Raw genomic sequence first — 21,150 nt, 5'->3', positions numbered from 1 at the left:
TTGAAACACCACTCTTTGCCATAGGGCTGATATCCCACAAACTGCAGTCTCTGCGCTCTAGCGCCCCCTTTCTGGCGCTGAGCTTTGGGGATATTTACATGTGCCCAAGAACCCCAGTTATGGAGCATTGTCCACTCTGGTTCTTTCCCAAACAACACACGATAAGGAATATCTTTTATAGAGCTAGACTAGGTTCTATTAATCAAAAAGTTTGTTGTAAGGAAAGCCTCACCCCACAGCCTATGGTTGTTACCCAATCCTGCATCCACTAGCACGCAATCCTTTACTGACTGTATTACAGCCCCACGTCTTTCACACAGACCATTTTCAGCAGGGCTATAAGGGTTAGTCAAACGGTGAGTGATCCCCTTACGTCGCAACCATACTCCAAATTGTTTGTTCAGAAAATCTCCACCCCTATCTGTTTGCAACTGCACAACAGGGCGAGCGAAGAGCTTTTCAGCTTGGGCAACCCATTCTCTGAATGTGGGGAAACACTCCGATTTCTGCTTTAACAAAAACAACCAACTAAAACGTGATTTATCATCTGTTACCAGAAAAGCGTATCTGGCGCCCCCTTCAGTCTTCTGTGGAAAAGGGCCTATCACGTCACAATGGACAAGTTCTAAAACCTCTTTAGATACTCTGTCACTTTTAGAAGCCATAGGCTTCCTCTTAGATTTGGCCATTTTACATACATTGCAATCTAGGACACAGTTACAGCTATTTACTTTTAGGTTCTTGCACACCTTTTGCATCTCTGAAAGCACATGGAAATTGGCGTGACCCAGTTTTCTGTGCAGTTCATACACACACACCCCTTATGAACCGGCAAATTATCCTGAACCACCTGGGCTGCTTTAACAGGCTTGACCTGCATTGCATATAACCCATTTTCCAACTTTGCATGGCCACATACCTGAGTTCCATTCTTTATCAGACAACCATCCTGCGTGAACTTAACACTATACCCTGCATTAATCAAACAGCTTACAGACAGTAAACAATAGTCCAAACTGCTGACAAACAGAGTCTCTGGTAGAGTAGTGTTGAAGCACTGCAGGAAACATGTTCCCTGGCCATCAATCTTGCTTCTATGACCATCAGCAAGATAGATTGAGTCTTTTCCATCAGCTGGCTTCCCCAGGGTCTTAAAGTCCTCCCGACTGTTGCAGATAATCCTGCTGCTACCAGAGTCCAGCAACCATGTTCCTCGAGGTATCTTCCTCTCCTCTCGAGAAAATGCAGACACAAGATGAGCAGAACGCGTGTTCTTCTTCCCTGAAGAGAACCCCTTCTGCTTACATTGCTGCATCAATTGCTGTCTCTGCTCCATGTCGTCTCCTGGAGGTCTTGCCCTGCATTGACATTGGAGATGCCCGGCTTTGCTGCATCTATAGCATCTCCTCACCGCCATGCCCAAGTCCCAAACTTGGCGTTGCCCCATTGGCAGATTCTGCTGCTGGCCCCCTCGGCTGTAACTCCTCCGCTCTGGGAGTTCAGCCTGTCTGTCTGACCTTCTTTCTGCTTCTTCGGTCAGTCTTCCAACCACATACTCAAGGGTCAGATCTCGGGGACGCATACTCTCCATGCTGTTAATCACAGGCAACCAGCTTTCAGGCAAACTTGAAAGGATAATGTAGGTTTGATCAGTTTCATCCTAACGCTTACCTCTCTGTTTCAGTGTTTGAAGATGAGTTGCCAAACTCTCACCTTCTTTCATAACAGTCCTGAACAGCCTTTTGGTCAGAGAAATTATAGTTCCAGCAGTTTCTCTGACATGCATTGCCCTTAATAAATTCCAGCACTCAAACGCTGTGCTGGCATTTGCTACATGCAATAACTGAGAGTTGCTCAAACACAGCATAATTTGGACACGAGCCCTTTCATCCAGCCGTCTTTTCTCAGTAGAGTCCCGTCTCAAAACCTCAGTTTCAACACAGTCCCATAGTCCATCTCTCCTTAACAACTGCTGCATTTTTATTGACCAACTCAGCCAGTTGCTTTCTGAGAGAAGTTCAAAAGGGATGCCTCCCCCAATATTTACAACTTGGGAAGACTGGAAATCTGCCATCTCTGCTGGTGCTTGCTGAGCCCCTTCTGTGGGGTCTCCAGCAATCTCTCCTGACTCTCTAATCTTTAGAGTCCGACTGGACAGTCCTGGCTGGCACTCACCAGCTTCTAGCTGCTGCCTCTGTTGACCCTCAGGTCCCGCCTGGCTCTGCAACTGGTGTAGCCGCTCTGTGAGTCGCCTACTGTGGTGCTCTAGCAGTTCAAACTGTTCCAGTAGCCGACGCTGAGTGCTTTCCTGATCCTCAGATCCTGGCCGCTCCAGTGTCGCTGCAGACAGTTACGGCTACAAATCCTCAATGAGGATGTCATCTGGATGGAAGAGAATGAGAAGAGAATGCAAATGCAAATGAAAATGAGATTTCCCCACAGGCCTTTAGTCAAAGGGCGCTGTCTCCAAGGTGTGGGGCTTACCTTCTTTTGGCTTCCGGCGGAAGCACGCCAGTTCCGGCCGAATGACTGTCATCTGCAGGGGAGAGAAAAATCGGGGTCAGATGGGAGCAAGAGAGCACAGAAGCAGCGCCAAGCCAGGAAGGACAGGTCTCCCTCTGTCTTGGGCCCAGTCCCTTGTTCCAGAGGACCTCCCTGGGCCCTGCAGCCTCCTGGGCAGAGGTGGAAGGGCAGCAGCAGGAAAGGGGGCAGTAAAAGCCTCTGGCCTCATCCTGGCCCCCAGGGACACCCCCCGCAAATTCTGCGCTAAAGATCACTTGGGGATGTGATCTTGGGGGGGATGGAAGTAACCAAAGAAATGAATAGAAGAAGGCAAGGTACTTACTCTGAGTTTGGGGTATTTCCTGGCAATGGCCAGCAGCAAAGAGATGCTGCTGGCCGCAAGTTGTTGTGCCTCCCCACTTTCCCCCAGGGCATATCCTCTGAGGTCCTGCAGGAGGAAAGAGCATTTCAGAGTCAGGGGCCAGTCTGGCCCAAAGCGGCCCCCACTGCCCCCACCACGGAGTCCCTGGTACTTCTGGACCATGAGGGGTTGCCAGCTTTGGTCTTGGACCAAATTGGGGGCCAAACAGGCTCTGTGCCCCAGAAATGGGGCAGTCCATTGGGTAAGGGACGGGGGGGGGGACAAGCCTAAAATCACCCCGGATGCCATAGGGACACTTACACTTAGAAGTTGGAGGAGGGTGCCAGGGTTGGGTGTCTCCATGAGAAGACTGCCCAGCAGAAGCCGGTAGTGCCTCTTCAGTTCCTGCGGGAAAAGAGAGAAGAGAGTTGGATTCTGCAAGGGTGTGATGAAGAGGAAGAAAGAGCCTGTGAAGGGAAGTCAAAACAAAGGACATACTTCTCTCTTCTCCTCCTCCTCCTCCTCTTTGGCCCCACACAACACAGCCTCCAACATCCTATGCAGTATGGCACTAATCATGTCAGTGGTGAATCTGGGCCTCATCGTGCTGCAGAAATGAAAGGGAGAGGGTTAGATTCTCGCTTGCCCCTTTTCCCTCCCGCCTGCTCTTTCCCCCTGGAGTTCTGCCCCACCCACCCACAACCCCATGGACGCCAAAGACCCCACTCACCTTAGCTGGAGGAGGGCCTCCAAGGCAAGGGCCAAGGTCAGGGGCCGATCCCTGAAGTGCTCCAAGGGCCCCAAGATGTCCTGGAAGAGAACAGAGGAGGAAAATCAGCTCTGACCCCAAACACCAGGCTTGGCTTTGCAGGGGAATGGCAACCCCATGGCCTAAGCCAGCAGGGTCCTCCTCCCCACAGATGCACAACCCCTTCCCCCCACCACTCACCAGAATTTTATGGGCTGTCTCCTCCTTGGAGCACGTCAGGGATCGGCACCCCCTGAGCTCAGCTGCCTGGCAGCTGTTGATGACCCCCAGGATGTAAAGCTGTTCATCCTCTAGCAGCTGAAATGCAAAAGTCAGGCTGTCAGTTCCTCGTGAGGGGAGGGCTTCTCCGCATCTGAGAGTGCAGAATGAGGGGCAAAGAGCCCAGAGGACAGCGGGGGCAGGTCTGAGGGATCCAGTCCCTGCTCTTGTTTTCTCCAATACTTACCCCTGGGGCTGGGATGCTGAACCGCAGCAGCACTGCAAACAGAAGGACAGGGGAAGAGGTGAGTCCTCTTTTGCATTCTTGGACCAGTTGCCCCCCATGCCCATCCCTGCCCTCCTCTGTCCAAAAAAGGAGGGCTACTGGCTTACCTGGTGCCACGGGCTGCTCTGTGTCTGGCTGGGGGGCCACCCTGTGGCAGCGCCTGAAGAGGCGCCTTAAGCACCTGATCCTAGAAGAGATGAGCGGAAAGAGTGACTCAGATGCTGGCAGCCCCAATTCTTGGGGGGTGAGGAGGGGAGTCTGGAGAAAACAGTGAACCACTGCAGAATTGGCAGAACAGAAATACGTATGTGGAGCCTAATTGATCCTTGCCGGCCCACTCTGACCAATTCCTTCCATCTCTCTGCAGTTCAGTGACCTGAAGGGGCATCACCAGAGCCTGAAAGAGGCAGCCCAAAGCATGAAGGGCTGGCAGAGAGAGAAAGGAGGTCCCAAGTGCTCTGGGTTCAAGAGCTACCGCCATGTCAGGGCCCAGAGAGCCTGGCCCCCTCATTCATGCAGTCAAGCAGTGTATAAATTTCATGAAGCATTGTTACCAGAATTTTTGGAAAGGGTGGCGGGGGGTTTCGCCCTCCAGCAGGTACCATGCCCCACTCCGACTGTACCCCAGATCAACACCTTCACGTCTGCAAATGTCCCCACAAAAGACATCCTGACACAGTCCTTTCCTTTTTCTATTCCAAAGGCTGCCATAAATAAGGGTAGAACATTTGCCCTAATGAAGGCTGAGCCTTTTGCTCGCAAGGCGCTCAACCAATCCGCTCAGACTATCCAAATATCCAACAGCAACCAATGAGCGCCACGAAACAGTGCCCTCCAGCACAAAGCACTGACAACAACAACAGAACAAAGCACACAGGCACTGCAGCTGCCGACCAGCCATGGCTTCTGCTCTACAAGTAGGAATTCCCACTGGGAAAAGGGGAAAGTCAGAACCAGCCATGAAAAGCATTCTTGGTCCATTGAAACTAGTCTTTCAAGTTTCAGTCTAGGCTCTTGAACTACCAACCCAACTGTACGCTTGTGAAACATGGACCACTTATAAACGCCATCTCCAACTCCTTGAAAGATTCCATCAATGGTGTCTCCGAAAAATGTGACACACCACTTGGGAAGGCAGGCGAACTAACACCAGTGTCCTGGAAGAAGCAAAGATCACCAGTGTTGAAGCAATGATTCTTCAACCCCAACTTCGTTGGACTGGTCATGTGGTGCGGATGCCTGATGATTGTCTTCCAAAGCAACGACTCTATTCCAAACTTAAAAATGGAAGGTGTAATGCTGGTGGCCAACAAAAGAGGTTTAAAGACTATCTCAAGGCCAATCTAAAAACATGTTGTATAAACAAAACATAATACAAAAAAGAATAAGAGAGGCTAAAATCAAGCATTTACAAGAAGAAATAGGCAAACAAGAAAAATTATTAGCGAAAACACCAAAAAAGAGATTGCAAACCAAACCATTAAAATATTACAAACACAGCTCTCAACACTCTTAAATGATGAAACAGAAATCATTTGAATTTGGAAACAGACCAGGTAAATTACTTGCGTGGCAGATAAAGAAAAGACAAAGAGAAAGACAAATAAAGTAGTATATGAAGGAAAAACAGTGGTGGCAGAAGAAAGAATAAATAAATGCTTTGTAAAATACTTCACCAATCTGTATCTCCTATGATGTTATAGTTTATAACTATTGTGCAATGTTTTAATTCTGACTATCGGTCGAATAAAGAAATTGATTGATTGACTTCACCAATCTATATAAAAAAGGTGCAGAAACTCGACAACAAATTATAAAATATCTTCAAGGAAAACAAATCCCCAAAATAGGTGAAACCAAACGGAAGCAGCTAAACGCACCAGTAACAACAATGGAGATACAAGAAGCCATTTCCAATCTTAAACTGGGGAAGGCTCCAGGTGCAGATGGACTATCCGCGATACACTACCAAAGGTTAGAAGATGCTATAACAATGCCTTTAAAAAAATTAATGAACGAGATCATGCAAGAAGGAAAAATACCAAAGTCATGGCAAGAAGCCAATATTGTATTACAGTGGTGCCTCGCAAGACGAAATTAATCCGTTCCACGAGTCTCTTCGTCTTGCGGTTTTTCCATCTTGCTAAGCACGGCTTAGCGGCTATTAACGGCTTAGCGGCTTTAAGAAAAAGGAAACAAACTCGCAAGAACTCGCAAGACATTTCGTCTTGCGAAGCAAGCCCATAGGGAAATTCGTCTTGCGGAACGACTAAAAAAACGGAAAACCCTTTCGTCTAGCAAGTTTTTCGTCTTGCGAGGCATTCGTCTTGCGGGGCACCACTGTAATTCACAAACAAAGCACAGCTAGAGAATGAGTTAACAATTACAGACCCATATCATTATTAAATAATGATTATAAATTGTTCGCGGGGATATTAGCAAATAGGCTGAAATCGGTCCTAAAAGATGTAATAGACCAAGAGCAAGTAGGATTCCTCCCAAATAGGCATATAAAAGCAAATACGAGAATAGTAATTGATCTAATTGAATATTTGGAAATGAGACCCAACAAAAAAGTGGCGTTTATGTTAACAGATGCCGAGAAGGCTTTCGATAACCTATCAAGATCGTTCCTTCAGGAAGTAGCAGAAACAGTAGGACTGCTGAAAACTACTGCAGAGCAATAAACACAATATATGAAAACCAGCAGGGATGTTTAATAATAAATGGTGAAAAGATGGATCCTTGAAATCTAGAGAAAGGTACCAGGCAAGGATGCCCGCTTTCACCGTTCCTTTTTATACTAACTTTGGAAATCCTGATTTTAGAAAGAAAGAAAGAAAAAGAGATAAAGGGAATTACATGAGGCAAGGATGTTTTCAAAATTAGAGCTTTTGCGTACAATATTATATTAGCACCTGAGGAGCCAGGAAACAGTCTAATGAAAGCACTGAGGATAATGAATGAGTTCGGGAAAGTAGCAGGCTTCAAGATAAATATGTCAAAAACAAAACTTATGGCAAAAAACATACAGGAATTAGAAAAGAGCGAACTACAGGAGAAATTGGGTTTGGAAATTGTTACAAAAGCAAAATATTTTGGTATAGAATTGACGATGAAAAATATTAATCTATTTGGAAACAATTATGAAAAAGCCTGGAAGGAAAATAGAAGAGATCTAGAAACCAGGAGTAGATTAAAGCTGACGTTACTGGGGAGAATATCTATAATTAAGATGAATGTTTTACCCAAAAAGATATCTTTGTTCCAAACAATACCAATAATAATGAAAGAAAATTGTTTTGATGAGTGGAAAAAAGATCTAACAAAATTCATATGGCAAACCAAAAAAACCACGCATAAGGTATAAACTATTAACAGCAAAAAGGGAGAGAGGAGGACTGGTATTACGAAATCTAAAATTATATTATGAAGCAGAATGTCTGGTGTGGTTAAAAGAATGGATTATATTGGAAAACACTAGTATTTTAAATCTAGAAAGTTTTGACAATAGGTATGGATGGCAGACCTACCTAGCATACGAGAAGGTTAAGGTACATAATGGCTTCAAAAAGCACATACTCAGAAATTCATTGTTTTAAGTTTAGAATAAACTTTAAGTTTAGAATAAACTTTAAAGTTTTAAAGTTTAGGAATAAACAACTATTAGAGCCACAAATCCCTTTATGGATCTCTCCATTAGAAACCCATGCATTTAAAAAACACAATATGAATCCGAACTGGGCAACATATAGACAAATACTGGAAGAAGACCAAGGAAAGTTAAAATTAAAAACATACGAAGAATTAAAACAATATGGGATGGATAATTGGCAATATATACAATTAAAAAGTGTGCTTGAGCCAGATCAAAAATTTTGCCAAAGAACAATTGCTATTTAGCACCATTATATTTCGAAACAATAGGAAATTATTATCAAAAATTTACACTATTATTGGACTATGATTTGATGAAGAGGTAAAAGAAATAATGGTCAAATGGGCACAAGATATCGGCCATACTATATATTTAGAACAATGGGAGAAAATCTGTCGTGAAGATATTCGCTTTGTCCACCAACCCGAACAGATAAGCTTTGGGATTTTTTTTATCAAGGGTTTGTTTAGCATTTTCTTAAGTTCCTCGTGTATTATTCCCCAAAACTTCTTTATTTCCTTGCAACCCCACCACATATGAATTATCATTCCAGGTTCTTTGTTACATTTCCAACAAAGGTTGGATTTGAATTTATAAATTTTGGCGAGTTTAACTGGTGTTAAATACCACCTGTAAAACATTTTAACCAAATTTTCCTTTATCGTATAGCAGGTGGTAAAGCGAATATCCTCGCGACAGAGTTTCTCCCATTGTTCTAAATATATAGTATGGCCGATATCTTGTGCCCATTTGACCATTGTTTCTTTTACCTCTTCATCCATAGCGATTGTTCTTTGGCAAAACCTTTTCTTTGATCTGCCTTAAAACACTCTTTTCTGCTCAGAAGGAAGATGGCGACCAGAGGAGGCACTTGGGACATGGCTAGGGGCAGCCATCATCCCTGAAGCATGAGACCACGTACACAGCAACCCTTCTGATCATCACTGCCCTCCTGGTCTCTGAGTGCCAGACAGGTAGCCATCTCAAGGACCAGAGTGGATCCAACCTATCGTACATGGATTGGGGACTTGGCCAGGACAATAGGGGGTCCTCAACTTGGCTGGGAAACAGGACCATGTATATATTTTTCTTTGTTTCACTGAATGGGTGTAAGGTGGAGGTCAAGGGAGGGACAGGGACAAACCAGAAAAACCTCCCAGTTTGTGACACCCCCCCCCCCGGAGATGAAGAGAAAGGGGTGCTACTTACAGTCTGCCCATGCCGTCCACAGGTGTGCACAAAAAAACAAAACAAAAAAATTAAAACAAAGAACAAAAAATAAATTAAAATAAATAAAAGTGTTAAAATAAAAGAATAAAAGAAAATCAAAATAAATCAAATCAAATAAAAGTAATAAATGAAATCAAAATCAAAATAAGAAAACAAAAAGAACAAAACACTCCTCCTCCTCCTCTTACTCAACACCAACTGCCACACCAACTGAAACCGCCACCTCTCTCCTCAACTCCTCACTAACCCACAATGGCCGCCTGCAAGTCAGTGGCTTTTAAAGGAGAAGCAAGAGATGTCACAAAGGAGGGCGGAGCCTTGTCACCGTGGCAACCCCCCCCCCCCAGGACCTGGCCCCACCTGGCCCTTCCTGAGTGGTGATGCTCCTCTGTCAGAACTCGGAGGCACCTGCTGTTCTGCCTGCAGAATGCTCTGATCCCAAACTCTCTAGCCCTACGACTGGCTCTGCCACGATAAATCCATTTGTTTCTAAGGTGCTTGGTGCCTCTCTTTTTCTACGTTTGCTGCGGGAGGCTTAATCATATCACTACCCTTCTGCACTCAGTGAATTAAGCAGGACATGGATTTGAAAGCATTTGTAACTTCTGCCACATAATTTTCAGGTGGAACTCAAATCGGGAGAGAAAAGGGTAAATGCAGCCTGCTCTTTCCATGTGGGGGGCACATTTCGTGGTGCATGCAAGTTTAATGGTGGGCCATAACATTAAAGGCAGGCATGTTGCGGACCTGTCCGGCCTAAGTGGGGAAAGGAACCATCAAATTCGCTCATAAAACCTCTCTGGCATGGGAGCACATGAATTCCAGAGCCAGGGGCACATGAATGCTTCACAGTCTGTTGTTTTTCTGCGAAATTCACATTTGGAAATATGCCCAGTCGCAAAGAGCACATACCTGCTTCTTTCCAAAGGAGTGCTAAAATCAATTAACAAGTCCCCAAAGAGGCAGGCCTGTTCCAGTCCCCACCTCAGATAGTCTCAAAGGGCGAGGAAGCCAGTGCAAATTTATCTGCAATTTCAGCAGAAGTTGTGTCTCAAGAGTGCAGCAGCTATCTTTTGGCTGATCAAAATTCTGGCACCTTGGCTGAATGTCCTGGAGCATGCACAGAAATCCTTGACCTCCAAGGGGGATGTAGCATTTCAAAGACCGTAGGGCAAATGTGCTCCTGAGCATATGCAGAATCCTTTTCCTCTGGTGAGGTGTGGGGAACCTTTAGCCACCTCAGCTCTTGCTAGACTGCAACTCCCATCAACTCCAGCAAGCAGGAGTTCAGCAACATCTGGAGGGCCAGAGGTTCCCCACACCTGAGCTGGACTGTGCAGGTATCTGTGGATTCTGGAGTCCCAGAATTCGCCGTAGGTATATTTTTTATGTTAGTGACTTCACCTGCCTGATGCTGCATAGGGGGTGACCTAGGATGAGATGGCTGGCAGGTACTCATGCTATGGCCTGGGTGACTTGCTTGCACAGTAAATGGGAGACGAGTACTCTGATCACAGTGAAGAACGGTCACAAATTCCCCAAATCTCTTGCTAAGCAGCAAAACTCTGTATTGCTGCGTCTGCCTGCTGGCATTAGCAGCAGAAAGCCATTCGTACTTCTGCCTCTGTTCTGGTCTCTGAATGGAAGCATGGTTCGTATCCCACTACTGACACCAGTGTCTGTTGACCGTTAGCTGTGGATTCCAGAGTTTTGCAGGAATGGGTAACTTAGCAGCATTTTAAGCAGCTCTTGTAAAGTTGGAAAGGACCACAAGGGTCATCTAGTCCAACCCTCTGAAATACAAGAATCCTTTTGCCCAACATGGCACGGCTTCCACCCTGGGATTAAGAGTCTCATGCTCTACAAACTGAGGCGTATGTTCTGGTATAAAATAAAAATAAATTCAGCTGACCTTAAGAAAGACCCTCAGCTGTGGATTGTTGGTTGACACTGCAGGGGTGTGTGTGAGAGAGTACAGATCCTCCAAGCGTCATTCTGGTTTCTGATTTGATCCAGGAAAGTCCCACTTTTCCTTAGGATGCCCCTATTTTCATTGGAGAAATGTTGGAGGGTGTGGTATGATGTCCCTGTTTTCATCAGAGAAACGTTGTGAGGGCATGGAGTCGTGCGATCCTGGAGCCAAGAAAGATCAAGTAACTATGCAACCTTTAGAAGGCAGCTGAAGGCAGCCCTGTATAGGGAAGTGCGTAATGTTTTCTTATGTTTTTATGTATGTTGGAAGCAGCTCAGAGTGGTTCTGGCAGCCTTAGTCAGATGGGTGGGGTATAAATAAAAAAATAATAATTATAATAGTATATATATTATAGTATATATATTATACTATTTTTATCATCCAATATTGTTGTTGTTTAGTCATTTAGTCGTGCCCAACTCTTCGTGACCCCCTGGACCAGAACACACCAGGCACTCCTGTCTTCCACTGCCTCCCGCAGTTTGGTCAGACTCATGTTTGTAGCTTCGAGAACATTGTCCAATCATCTTGTCCTCTGTCGTCCCTGTCTCCTTGTGCCCTCCATCTTTCCCAGCATCAGGATCTTTTCCAGGGAGTCTTCTCTTCTCATGAGCTGGCCAAAGTATTGGAGCCTCAGCTTCAGGATCTGTCCTTCCAGTGAGCACTCAGGGCTGATTTCCTTCAGAATGGAGAGGTTTGATCTTCTTGCAGTCCATGGGAATCTCAAGAGTCTCCTCCCGCACCATAATTCAAAAGCATCAATTCTTCAGCGATCAGCCTTCTTGATGGTCCAGCTCTCACTTCCATACATCACTACTGGGAAAACCATGGATTTAACTATACGGACCTTTGTTGGTAAGGTGATGTCTCTGCTTTTTAAGATGCTGTCTAGGTTTGCCATCGCCTTTCTCCCAAGGAGCAGGCGTCTTTTAATTTCGTGACTGCTGTCACCATCTGCAGTGATCCATCCAATATTATTATTGTTCTAAGAATTTTAAGGTCTTACATATATAAAATAAATGTTCATAAATGTACCAAGCACCCCCCCATATATATATACATGTCTGAAGCCCACAGAAAAAGTCCTGAAAGCATTTTGTCCCTTCCAAATTTACCTCAAATATTGTCTCCCCATTGTCTTTTTGCTCTCAAATCCTGTCTTAAGGGCACATTTCAGATTTCCGAAATTAAGTAGTTATCATCACAAAAGAATGGCCAGGCTCTCCAGGTAAACCCACGCAGGGGCTTCCTTCTAGCCCCTTCTCTGATGTATGAGGTATTGGGGGGTGGTCTTGGGTTACACCCCTTCTGTGATATATGTATGGGGGTGGTCTTGAGCACCAGGGCGGGGAATTTCAAAAGTTAATACGTATAGGAGTTTCCCCACCATTGTTCTGGGTCCCTCTCCCCCTTTGTGTGTGTGTGTGGGGGGCACCCTGTTGCAACAGCTTTAAGAAAGATCAGGCTTACGAGCTGCTTTGCTTCTCTTTTTTTATAAAATATTTATTGAAATTATGCAAAAAATTACACATAAAAAGAAAACAAACACTAACAAACACAAGCTAACGAGAAAGTTAACAAAAAAAAACCTAGAAAGAAGACGAAAAAAAGGGGGGGAAAGAAAATGGTACAAAATTCAAAAACCAGATAACTAAGAAATAAAAAAAGGAAAAAAATATTTTAAAAAAGGATAAACCCATTTTCAGTGTCTTTAAGCTCATTTGCTTATTTCCTTGACCTCCTCACACCTCCTCTTTTGTATTCCCGTTTTCAAAGTCTTTTCAGCAAATCCTTACCCTCTTTCATTTATCTTTACTCTGTATCTTAACCTATTATAACTATATATTCTCATCCGTATATCTATATTTACCTGTTCTTATTAACCTTATTACCAAAACCAATTCTTTTCAGTCCAACATCATTTTAACATTCATTAATTTTACAGTATTTCTGCAAATAGTCTTTGAATTCCTTCCAATCTTCCTCCACCGTTTCTTCTCCCTGGTCTCGGGTTTTGCCAGTCATTTCTGCCAATTCCATATAGTCCATCACGAGCTGCTTTGCTTCTCAACATTCTCTGCTTGGCCTCTGTTATTTCCTCCTACCGTTAGGACTCTAGATGAGCTCTTGGGAGCCCCATAAGCGAAAAGGAGTTGTTCTTTTTCTTATAACAATATCACGGGACAGGACGTCCCTATTTTGCGTGGGAGAAACGCTGGAGAATATCTGAGCGCGCACCACCTTTGCAAACGCAGCTGGACGGGTCCCGCTCCCCCGCAGCTCCAGCCGCTTCGCCGGGGGGACGATGCCCGGGAGCGCGCATTCCCCCGCCCGCCCCGCGGCGCGCTCGCCCTCCCCTCCAGCTCCGGGCTCCTCCCCTTCGCGAAGCCGGCCCCGTTCCGCCCCTCGGCGGCTGCCGCTGTCCCTTCCCTTGGCTCCCACGTGGTTGCCGGGCAGGAGCAGCTGCGGTGGCGGCGGCGGCGGCGGAGTCAGTGGCCGGAGCGGCTCTTGGCGGAGGGCAGGCGCGGGGAGCGAGGGGATCCCTTGGTGGAGGAAGGAAGGAGAGGGAGAGGGAGAGGGACCCCGGCTGCGCCCCGCTCGTGTGCCCTTCCTAGCCTGGCTGCGGTCCCCCATTAAAATTCTAAAGTGATCTTAGACATGGGTGTATTATGCCAATAGCTTATCAGCAATTGCCTCTTAATATGGGAGCACCTCTGGTTTAAATGATGCCAATCGGATAGCAGCTTTTTGGGTACTCTGGATGCAGCCTGTGTGTTTGTGTGTCGTCATTGTCGTCTTCTGTAAAAGTACTTTCCCTTGGCCAAAGCTGAATAAAACCAGTGAGAAATGTGTACAGTTCAACCCCACACATTTCTGCAGACCGAAGCTGACGTACAATCTGACCTCTGGGGCAGTTTAGCTACGATGGAGGAGGCCTGAGAAGTTTGCCGGGAATCTCAGAACGGGAGCCTGCTTGGCTTGAAAACCTAAGCAGACGTTTCCCCTTCAGAAGTGTGGGAAGAAATCTGGAGTAAAGGAGGGGCTTGTCTAAGGTTACCAGATTTCCCCCCCCCCCAATGAATCCAGGGACACTTTTCAACTTCAGTAGGAGTGATAGGATTTTGTATGGGGACTGATTCGTAAATCTGGGGACTGTCCCGGGAAACGGGGACACCTGGTAACCTTAGGCTTCTCGTTTTCGTGCGCTGCATCCCAGCAAAGAGTATTCCGTGGCAGACCAGTACTGGCAGCGGAGGCTTCATATAGAAGGAGTGCCAGTTGCCATAGGTAGGTCTCCTTCCCGTGAATTTGTCTGGCCCCCTTTCAAAGGGCATCTACATGAGCGGCCATTGCCACCACCTCTTCTTTTCCAGAGAATGCGACCCAATTGCCTTCTCAATCCAGATGTGTCCCAATTGCCTTCTCAATCCGGCCTGCAGACGGTCCGGGAATCAGTGTGTTTTTACATAAGTAGAATGCGTGCTTTTATTTAAAATGCATCTCTGGGTTATTTGTGGGGCATAGGAATTCATTCCAGCCCCCCCCCCCAAAAAATACAGTCTGGCCCACCACATGGTCTGAGGGACGGTGGACCGGCCCATGGCTGACAAAGGTTGCTGACCCCTGAACTATCCTACTGTACAAAAGTAAATTTTGCAATCATTGCTTTACCCATGATTGCCCCTGGCGTGTGGCGGCTTGTGCAGAAGGGAAGGCACCCCTCAGGCTCAAAGAGGTACCCCAGCCCTGGTTCACAAAACAGGAAATGAGAGGGCATACGATGCATTTAAAGCATATCTCCCTCACCCACCTGCTTTCTGGGAACTGTGGCTTACCCAGAGCTACAGTTCCAGCACTCTTTAAGCAAACTACAGCTCCTGGGATTCTTGGAAGAGAGTGGTATACACTACGCTTGGTACCCATGGCAGGCTTTGCAATCTCCCCTAAAAGCTTCCTCCTCCTGCAGTTCCTCATGTCGGTTTGGAGGTGCAGGCTGCCCTCTGCTGCTCAGTCCTAGCACTTTGGGGAAAGAAGATAAGATTCTTGCAGTGGCAAAAGAAGCTCCATCTGCACCAGTCTCAAAAACGGCCTCTTTTTTCACTTGCTCCTTCAGTTTTTTCAGACAAACCATAGGATGTTTATACTGATCGGATTACATGCCGATTACATATGAAATCTGCCTTTCTACTAGCTGGCACAGTGAAGGTTACACAACCAATTAGAATAGGTGGCGATTTGCTTGGCCATATGGCTTTTGGGTTATCCAATTTTCCCCGTCTCTTAACTGCAGTTCTTTGCTGTTTCCTATGCCCCTTCCAGCTAATCTCTGCCCTGCTTTCTTTTCTGCCTCGTTTCTTTTATGTTGCTGCCGCCAATCATTCTGGGTGCAACTTTCCTATCTGAGGGCAATTTACTTGGAAGAAAGTATTTTTGCACTTTGTGGGGTATGCTTCTGTGTTGGAGTGCCTGAAACTAAGGAACACAGGCTAGAATATCCTTTATTATTCACTTGTAGGATCGCTGATCAGCGAAGCGCATTGTATGCTGCATTCAGAGGTGAAGTTTAGCTGGAGTGCAGTAGCAATCTAACGATGCCCTGAAACCACAGGCATTTTCCTTATTTTCAACAAGAAACAATGATAGAAGGAAGTGTCAGCACATTTTGTATGCAATGCTTAAACATTGAACATGGGCTTTTTTTTTAAATGAGCAACATGACTCTAGATCTGAAAAACTAATAGGCAGAATATGTGGTCCTGGTCTAATGATAGGTGAGAACAGTGAACAGACCCTCCATAGTTCTACGCTTCAGGGTTTCAGCAGGCAAAACAGATTTCGAAAATGTGTATTTTCAGCTGTGGTGCAGGTGTGCCTAAATTGACTGTGGACATTTCCTCCCACTTGTGGTGAGCCAGGGCGGCTCAGCAACGCAACTGCTTGTCTCCAGTGGAGGCAAGCTCCTCTCTCACGGAGAGCCATCCTTCCAGACGATGAGAGTCTAAGTCCAACCCTGGCAGGCATGTCCAAAGTCTGTTTCGGGGCCTAATCTGGCCCACCGGTCGGTTGAATCCAGCCCCTGTAGCAGTTTATTTTGTGGGGTAAAATCCTAAAAAAAACCCTCAACTTCAAGTCTAAAAAAAGCTCAACAACTTCAACTTTGGAGTAAAATCTACCACAGCACTGACTGCGACATGGTCACTCCCTGGTGGTGAGCAAAGAGGACCTGTAGCCAATCTAAGGTTCAGGAAAAACCAGCTGCACCAATATAACATGAGGGACACTGGTTTGCTCGTAGGGAAACCTAGGGATCTTAGTGGACCACAAGCTTAAGATGAGTAAACCTGAGAGTGATGCAGCAGCAAAAAATGCTAATTCTATTTCAGGCTGTAACAACAAAGGTGTCCCAATGAATGGAAGACAATAAGACAATGAAATTCAAGACAGTAACAATTTATTGTGCATTTATTCATAATCCATTAAAAATATTTACACTGGTGCCCCGCAAGACGAATGCCTCGCAAGACGGAAAACTCGCTAGATGAAAGAGTTTTCCGTTTTGGAGGTGTTTCGCAAAACGAATCTCATATGGGCTTGCTTCGCAAGATGAAAATGTATTGCGAGTTCCTGCGGGTTTTTTCCCCTCCCCCCTTTTTCTAAGCCGCTTATCAGCTGATCCGATAAGCCGATAAGCCTCTAATAGCACTAATAGCGCTAATCCACTAATCCGTCAATGGGCTTGCTTCGCAAGACGAAAAAACCGCTAGACGAAGAGAATCACAGAACGGATTCTTTTCGCCTTGCGAGGCACCACTGTATTTTTATTCCATTCTCTTCCAGTTCTTTTTCTTCTTGACACGTGGAGTTACACAGGGAGTAGACCATATATCCTAAGGAATGGAAAAACCTAAAATTCCGTGAGATCTTTTGAGGCAAAATAATGTTAATAATTTTCGGATCTCTCTCTGCCCCCTGCCCTGTCCTGTCTTTTGCAAAAGCAAAGGTGTCAGCCCTGTGCCCAGACGGCAAAACCCTCCCCCCTCAGCCTCCCTGAGGTGGTCCAGAGGAAAGAAGAGCAAGGCATAAGGCACCAACTGGGCTGCTGGAGTTGCCAGAAGGAGGCCTACAAAATGCCACCCAACCATCTTAGGGACTCCACTCTGCATCTGTGTAGGGTTTACTCGGGAGCCTTGTCTTCCCCTGAAGCCATCCGATGGGATCCCTGTCAGTGCTTGTAAAAAAAAGGAAAGGGTTCTGACCTCCCTTTGTCTCCTCAGACCCTTGTCGGCATAAAAGAGTCCACAAGAATATCCTTGCAGAGTGCTTTCTGCTTTTATTCTTAAAAGTCTTTGTGCAAAAGCGACTGGCCAACTGTACACACCTCAACACTACCAGCTTTCACTAACCAACCAACCAACCCAACACCAAACTAACATTTCTCTCTCTATATACAACCCGGTGCAGACCGCTGACTTATGCTGACCCAGCTTTTTTAAGCATTAAAGAAACAGCGGCCATTTTAGCCGTGACACCCCTTCTGTTTCTTAAATGCGAAAAACCCCAACAGGTCAAATACATACATACATACATACATACATACAGTACACTATATACATAAACCTAGTTTTGTCATCAATTAATTATGGCATGTTGCTGGCAAAGGCTTGGTAAACAAATCAGCAATGTTATCCTGTGATTGACAATACTCCAGTTTGATTACCCCATTCTGTACACAATCTTTAACATTTGCTTGACAGATAGCAATACGTTTTGATGCGGATTTCATTATTTTCAAGCCCGCTAACACAATGCACGATTGGCTATCTTCATACACTTGGATAGGCAAATCTACTTTACAATCTAGATCTTTTAGTATCTTTATAAACCACATGAATTCATTGCATGCTAGCGACAGGCTCCCATATTCTGCCTCACAGGATAAGGTCGCAACAAATCCTTGTTTCTTTGACCTCCATCCAATTATGGAATTGGCAAACATCATAACCATTCCACTTGTAGATTTTCTAGTAGCTACACAGCTTCCCCAGTCCGCATCAACAAATACTTCTAGTTTTTCGTCTTGTGTACTAGATATCTTCAAACATACATTTAATGTCCCCTTTAGATATCTGATAAGCCTTCTCAAAGCACACCAATTGGCAGTACTGGGTTTAGATACACGTTGGCTCAGAACATTTGTAGCACATGCAACGTCTGGCCTTGACCACTGGCTTAAATACAGCAGTGATCCTATTTTTGAGTGATACAACTCAGGCTGATCAAATTCATCCTCACACACTGTCTTTGGGAAATCTGGTGTCATGGGAGTCTGAACTGGCTTGCAGTTTTCCATGCCAAACTGCTCTATCAAACGAAGAATTTTCTCTTTCTGGCTCAATAGGAAGCTTCCTAACTTACTTCTACTCCCAAGTAATTGCTTACAGGCCCTAAGGCTTTAAGCTTAAACTTCTTTCCAGTTGACTTGTGAGCTTCTGGATCTCATCTGTGGAACTCCCTGCTACAAGCAAATCATCAACAAAGACTAAGAGCATTAGATATTTGTTGCCTGTCCCCTTGGTGTACAGGCATGGATCAGCCACACTCCTTTTAAAACCAAGTTTTACAAGGGCTTCATTTAAACACTGGTTCCAACACCTTCCACTTTGCTTGAGACCGTAAACAGCCTTTTTTAAAGGCCAGACTGCACCATTCCCTCTTCAAACCCAGGGGGTTGTCTCATTAACACTTCATGGTCTAAATTTGCATGCAGATATGCAGTATCAGCATCAAAATGGTGCACTGCTAATTGTCTTGCAGCAGCAATAGAGAGCATTAAACGAAAAGTTTCACTCTTTACAGTTGGAGAAAACACTTCATCATAACTCTCCCCTTTAATCTGAGTGAACCCTCTGGCTACTAATCTGGCTCAAAAACGTGGTTCCCCAGATGCAAGGGTTTTTCTTTGATAAACCCACTTGCATGACACCACTCCGCCACCAGGTGGCGGCATTATGACCTCAAACACTTTGTTATGTTTAAGAGTCCATTTCTTCTTTCATAGCTTGTTCCCACAAAGCACGTTCCCCAGGGGATAAGTGTAAGACTTCATCATAACTTTGTGGTTCCACACAACTCACACTGCATACTTTCATTCCTCCTAGGGTCAAACACTGAGGAGGTACACCTTTGTTTGAACGCTGGGAGTGCCTAGGCACAACTACTTCTTCTTCCTTCCTTATCTCTGGCCCTTCTTCCTCTTCCTCTAGAGAAGTATTATCTATTGCCACATCTTTTGGGGAAATCTGTGCCTCCTCCTCATCCTGCTCCTGTGTTGCCAATGGCTGAGAAGAAGCCTCTTCTCTTACTTGCAGAAGCAGTAGGCAATCTGGGTTGGCATGGATCGCAGTCCATCTGTCCTGGTCAGCAAAGTCTGCACTTTGTGACAGAACCACGCGTTCTGGGCATAAATTGAAACACCACTCTTTGCCATAGGGCTGATATCCCACAAACTGCAGTCTCTGCGCTCTAGCGCCCCCTTTCTGGCGCTGAGCTTTGGGGATATTTACATGTGCCCAAGAACCCCAGTTATGGAGCATTGTCCACTCTGGTTCTTTCCCAAACAACACACGATAAGGAATATCTTTTATAGAGCTAGACTAGGTTCTATTAATCAAAAAGTTTGTTGTAAGGAAAGCCTCACCCCACAGCCTATGGTTGTTACCCAATCCTGCATCCACTAGCACGCAATCCTTTACTGACTGTATTACAGCCCCACGTCTTTCACACAGACCATTTTCAGCAGGGCTATAAGGGTTAGTCAAACGGTGAGTGATCCCCTTACGTCGCAACCATACTCCAAATTGTTTGTTCAGAAAATCTCCACCCCTATCTGTTTGCAACTGCACAACAGGGCGAGCGAAGAGCTTTTCAGCTTGGGCAACCCATTCTCTGAATGTGGGGAAACACTCCGATTTCTGCTTTAACAAAAACAACCAACTAAAACGTGATTTATCATCTTTTACCAGAAAAGCGTATCTGGCGCCCCCTTCAGTCTTCTGTGGAAAAGGGCCTATCACGTCACAATGGACAAGTTCTAAAACCTCTTTAGATACTCTGTCACTTTTAGAAGCCATAGGCTTCCTCTTAGATTTGGCCATTTTACATACATTGCAATCTAGGACACAGTTACAGCTATTTACTTTTAGGTTCTTGCACACCTTTTGCATCTCTGAAAGCACATGGAAATTGACGTGACCCAGTTTTCTGTGCAGTTCATACACACACACCCCTTATGAACTGGCAAATTATCCTGAACCACCTGGGCTGCTTTAACAGGCTTGACCTGCATTGCATATAACCCATTTTCCAACTTTGCATGGCCACATACCTGAGTTCCATTCTTTATCAGACAACCATCCTGCGTGAACTTAACACTATACCCTGCATTAATCAAACAGCTTACAGACAGTAAACAATAGTCCAAACTGCTGACAAACAGAGTCTCTGGTAGAGTAGTGTTGAAGCACTGCAGGAAACATGTTCCCTGGCCATCAATCTTGCTTCTATGACCATCAGCAAGATAGATTGAGTCTTTTCCATCAGCTGGCTTCCCCAGGGTCTTAAAGTCCTCCCGACTGTTGCAGATAATCCTGCTGCTACCAGAGTCCAGCAACCATGTTCCTCGAGGTATCTTCCTCTCCTCTCGAGAAAATGCAGACACAAGATGAGCAGAACGCGTCTTCTTCTTCCCTGAAGAGAACCCCTTCTGCTTACATTGCTGCATCAATTGCTGTCTCTGCTCCATGTCGTCTCCTGGAGGTCTTGCCCTGCATTGACATTGGAGATGCCCCGCTTGGCTGCATCTATAGCATCTCCTCACCGCCATGCCCAAGTCCCAAACTTGGCGTTGCCCCATTGGCAGATTCTGCTGCTGGCCCCCTCGGCTGTAACTCCTCCGCTCTGGGAGTTCAGCCTCTCTGTCTGACCTTCTTTCTGCTTCTTCGGTCAATCTTCCAACCACATACTCAAGGGTCAGATCTCGGGGACGCATACTCTCTATGCTGTTAATCACAGGCAACCAACTTTCAGGCAAACTTGAAAGGATAATGTAGGTTTGATCAGTTTCATCCTAACGCTTACCTCTCTGTTTCAGTGTTTGAAGATGAGTTGCCAAACT

At 45.6% G+C, this 21,150-nt stretch overlaps 1 protein-coding gene across 1 annotated transcript; it reads right to left on the bottom strand.

Annotated features, from left to right (window-relative positions):
- Window positions 1–2,390: 2,390 nt before the first annotated feature.
- On the bottom strand, window positions 2,391–14,652 carry LOC309521689 (uncharacterized protein; the record flags this gene model as incomplete). Its single annotated transcript, XM_082204401.1, has 10 exons — window positions 2,391–2,536; window positions 2,846–2,950; window positions 3,185–3,268; window positions 3,362–3,470; window positions 3,594–3,673; window positions 3,813–3,929; window positions 4,078–4,109; window positions 4,224–4,431; window positions 13,215–13,519; window positions 14,649–14,652. The coding sequence occupies 10 exons, from the start codon at window positions 14,650–14,652 to the stop codon at window positions 2,447–2,449; spliced, it is 1,134 nt and encodes a 377-aa protein (XP_082060527.1). The 3' UTR covers window positions 2,391–2,446.
- Window positions 14,653–21,150: the final 6,498 nt, after the last annotated feature.

The sequence above is a fragment of the Podarcis vaucheri genome, assembly GCF_965113315.1.
Source record: "Podarcis vaucheri genome assembly, chromosome: 16".
NCBI lineage: Eukaryota > Metazoa > Chordata > Lepidosauria > Squamata > Lacertidae > Podarcis > Podarcis vaucheri.
The sequence above is the reverse complement of the archived record's forward strand: the minus strand, read 5'-3'. Positions and strand labels throughout refer to the sequence as shown.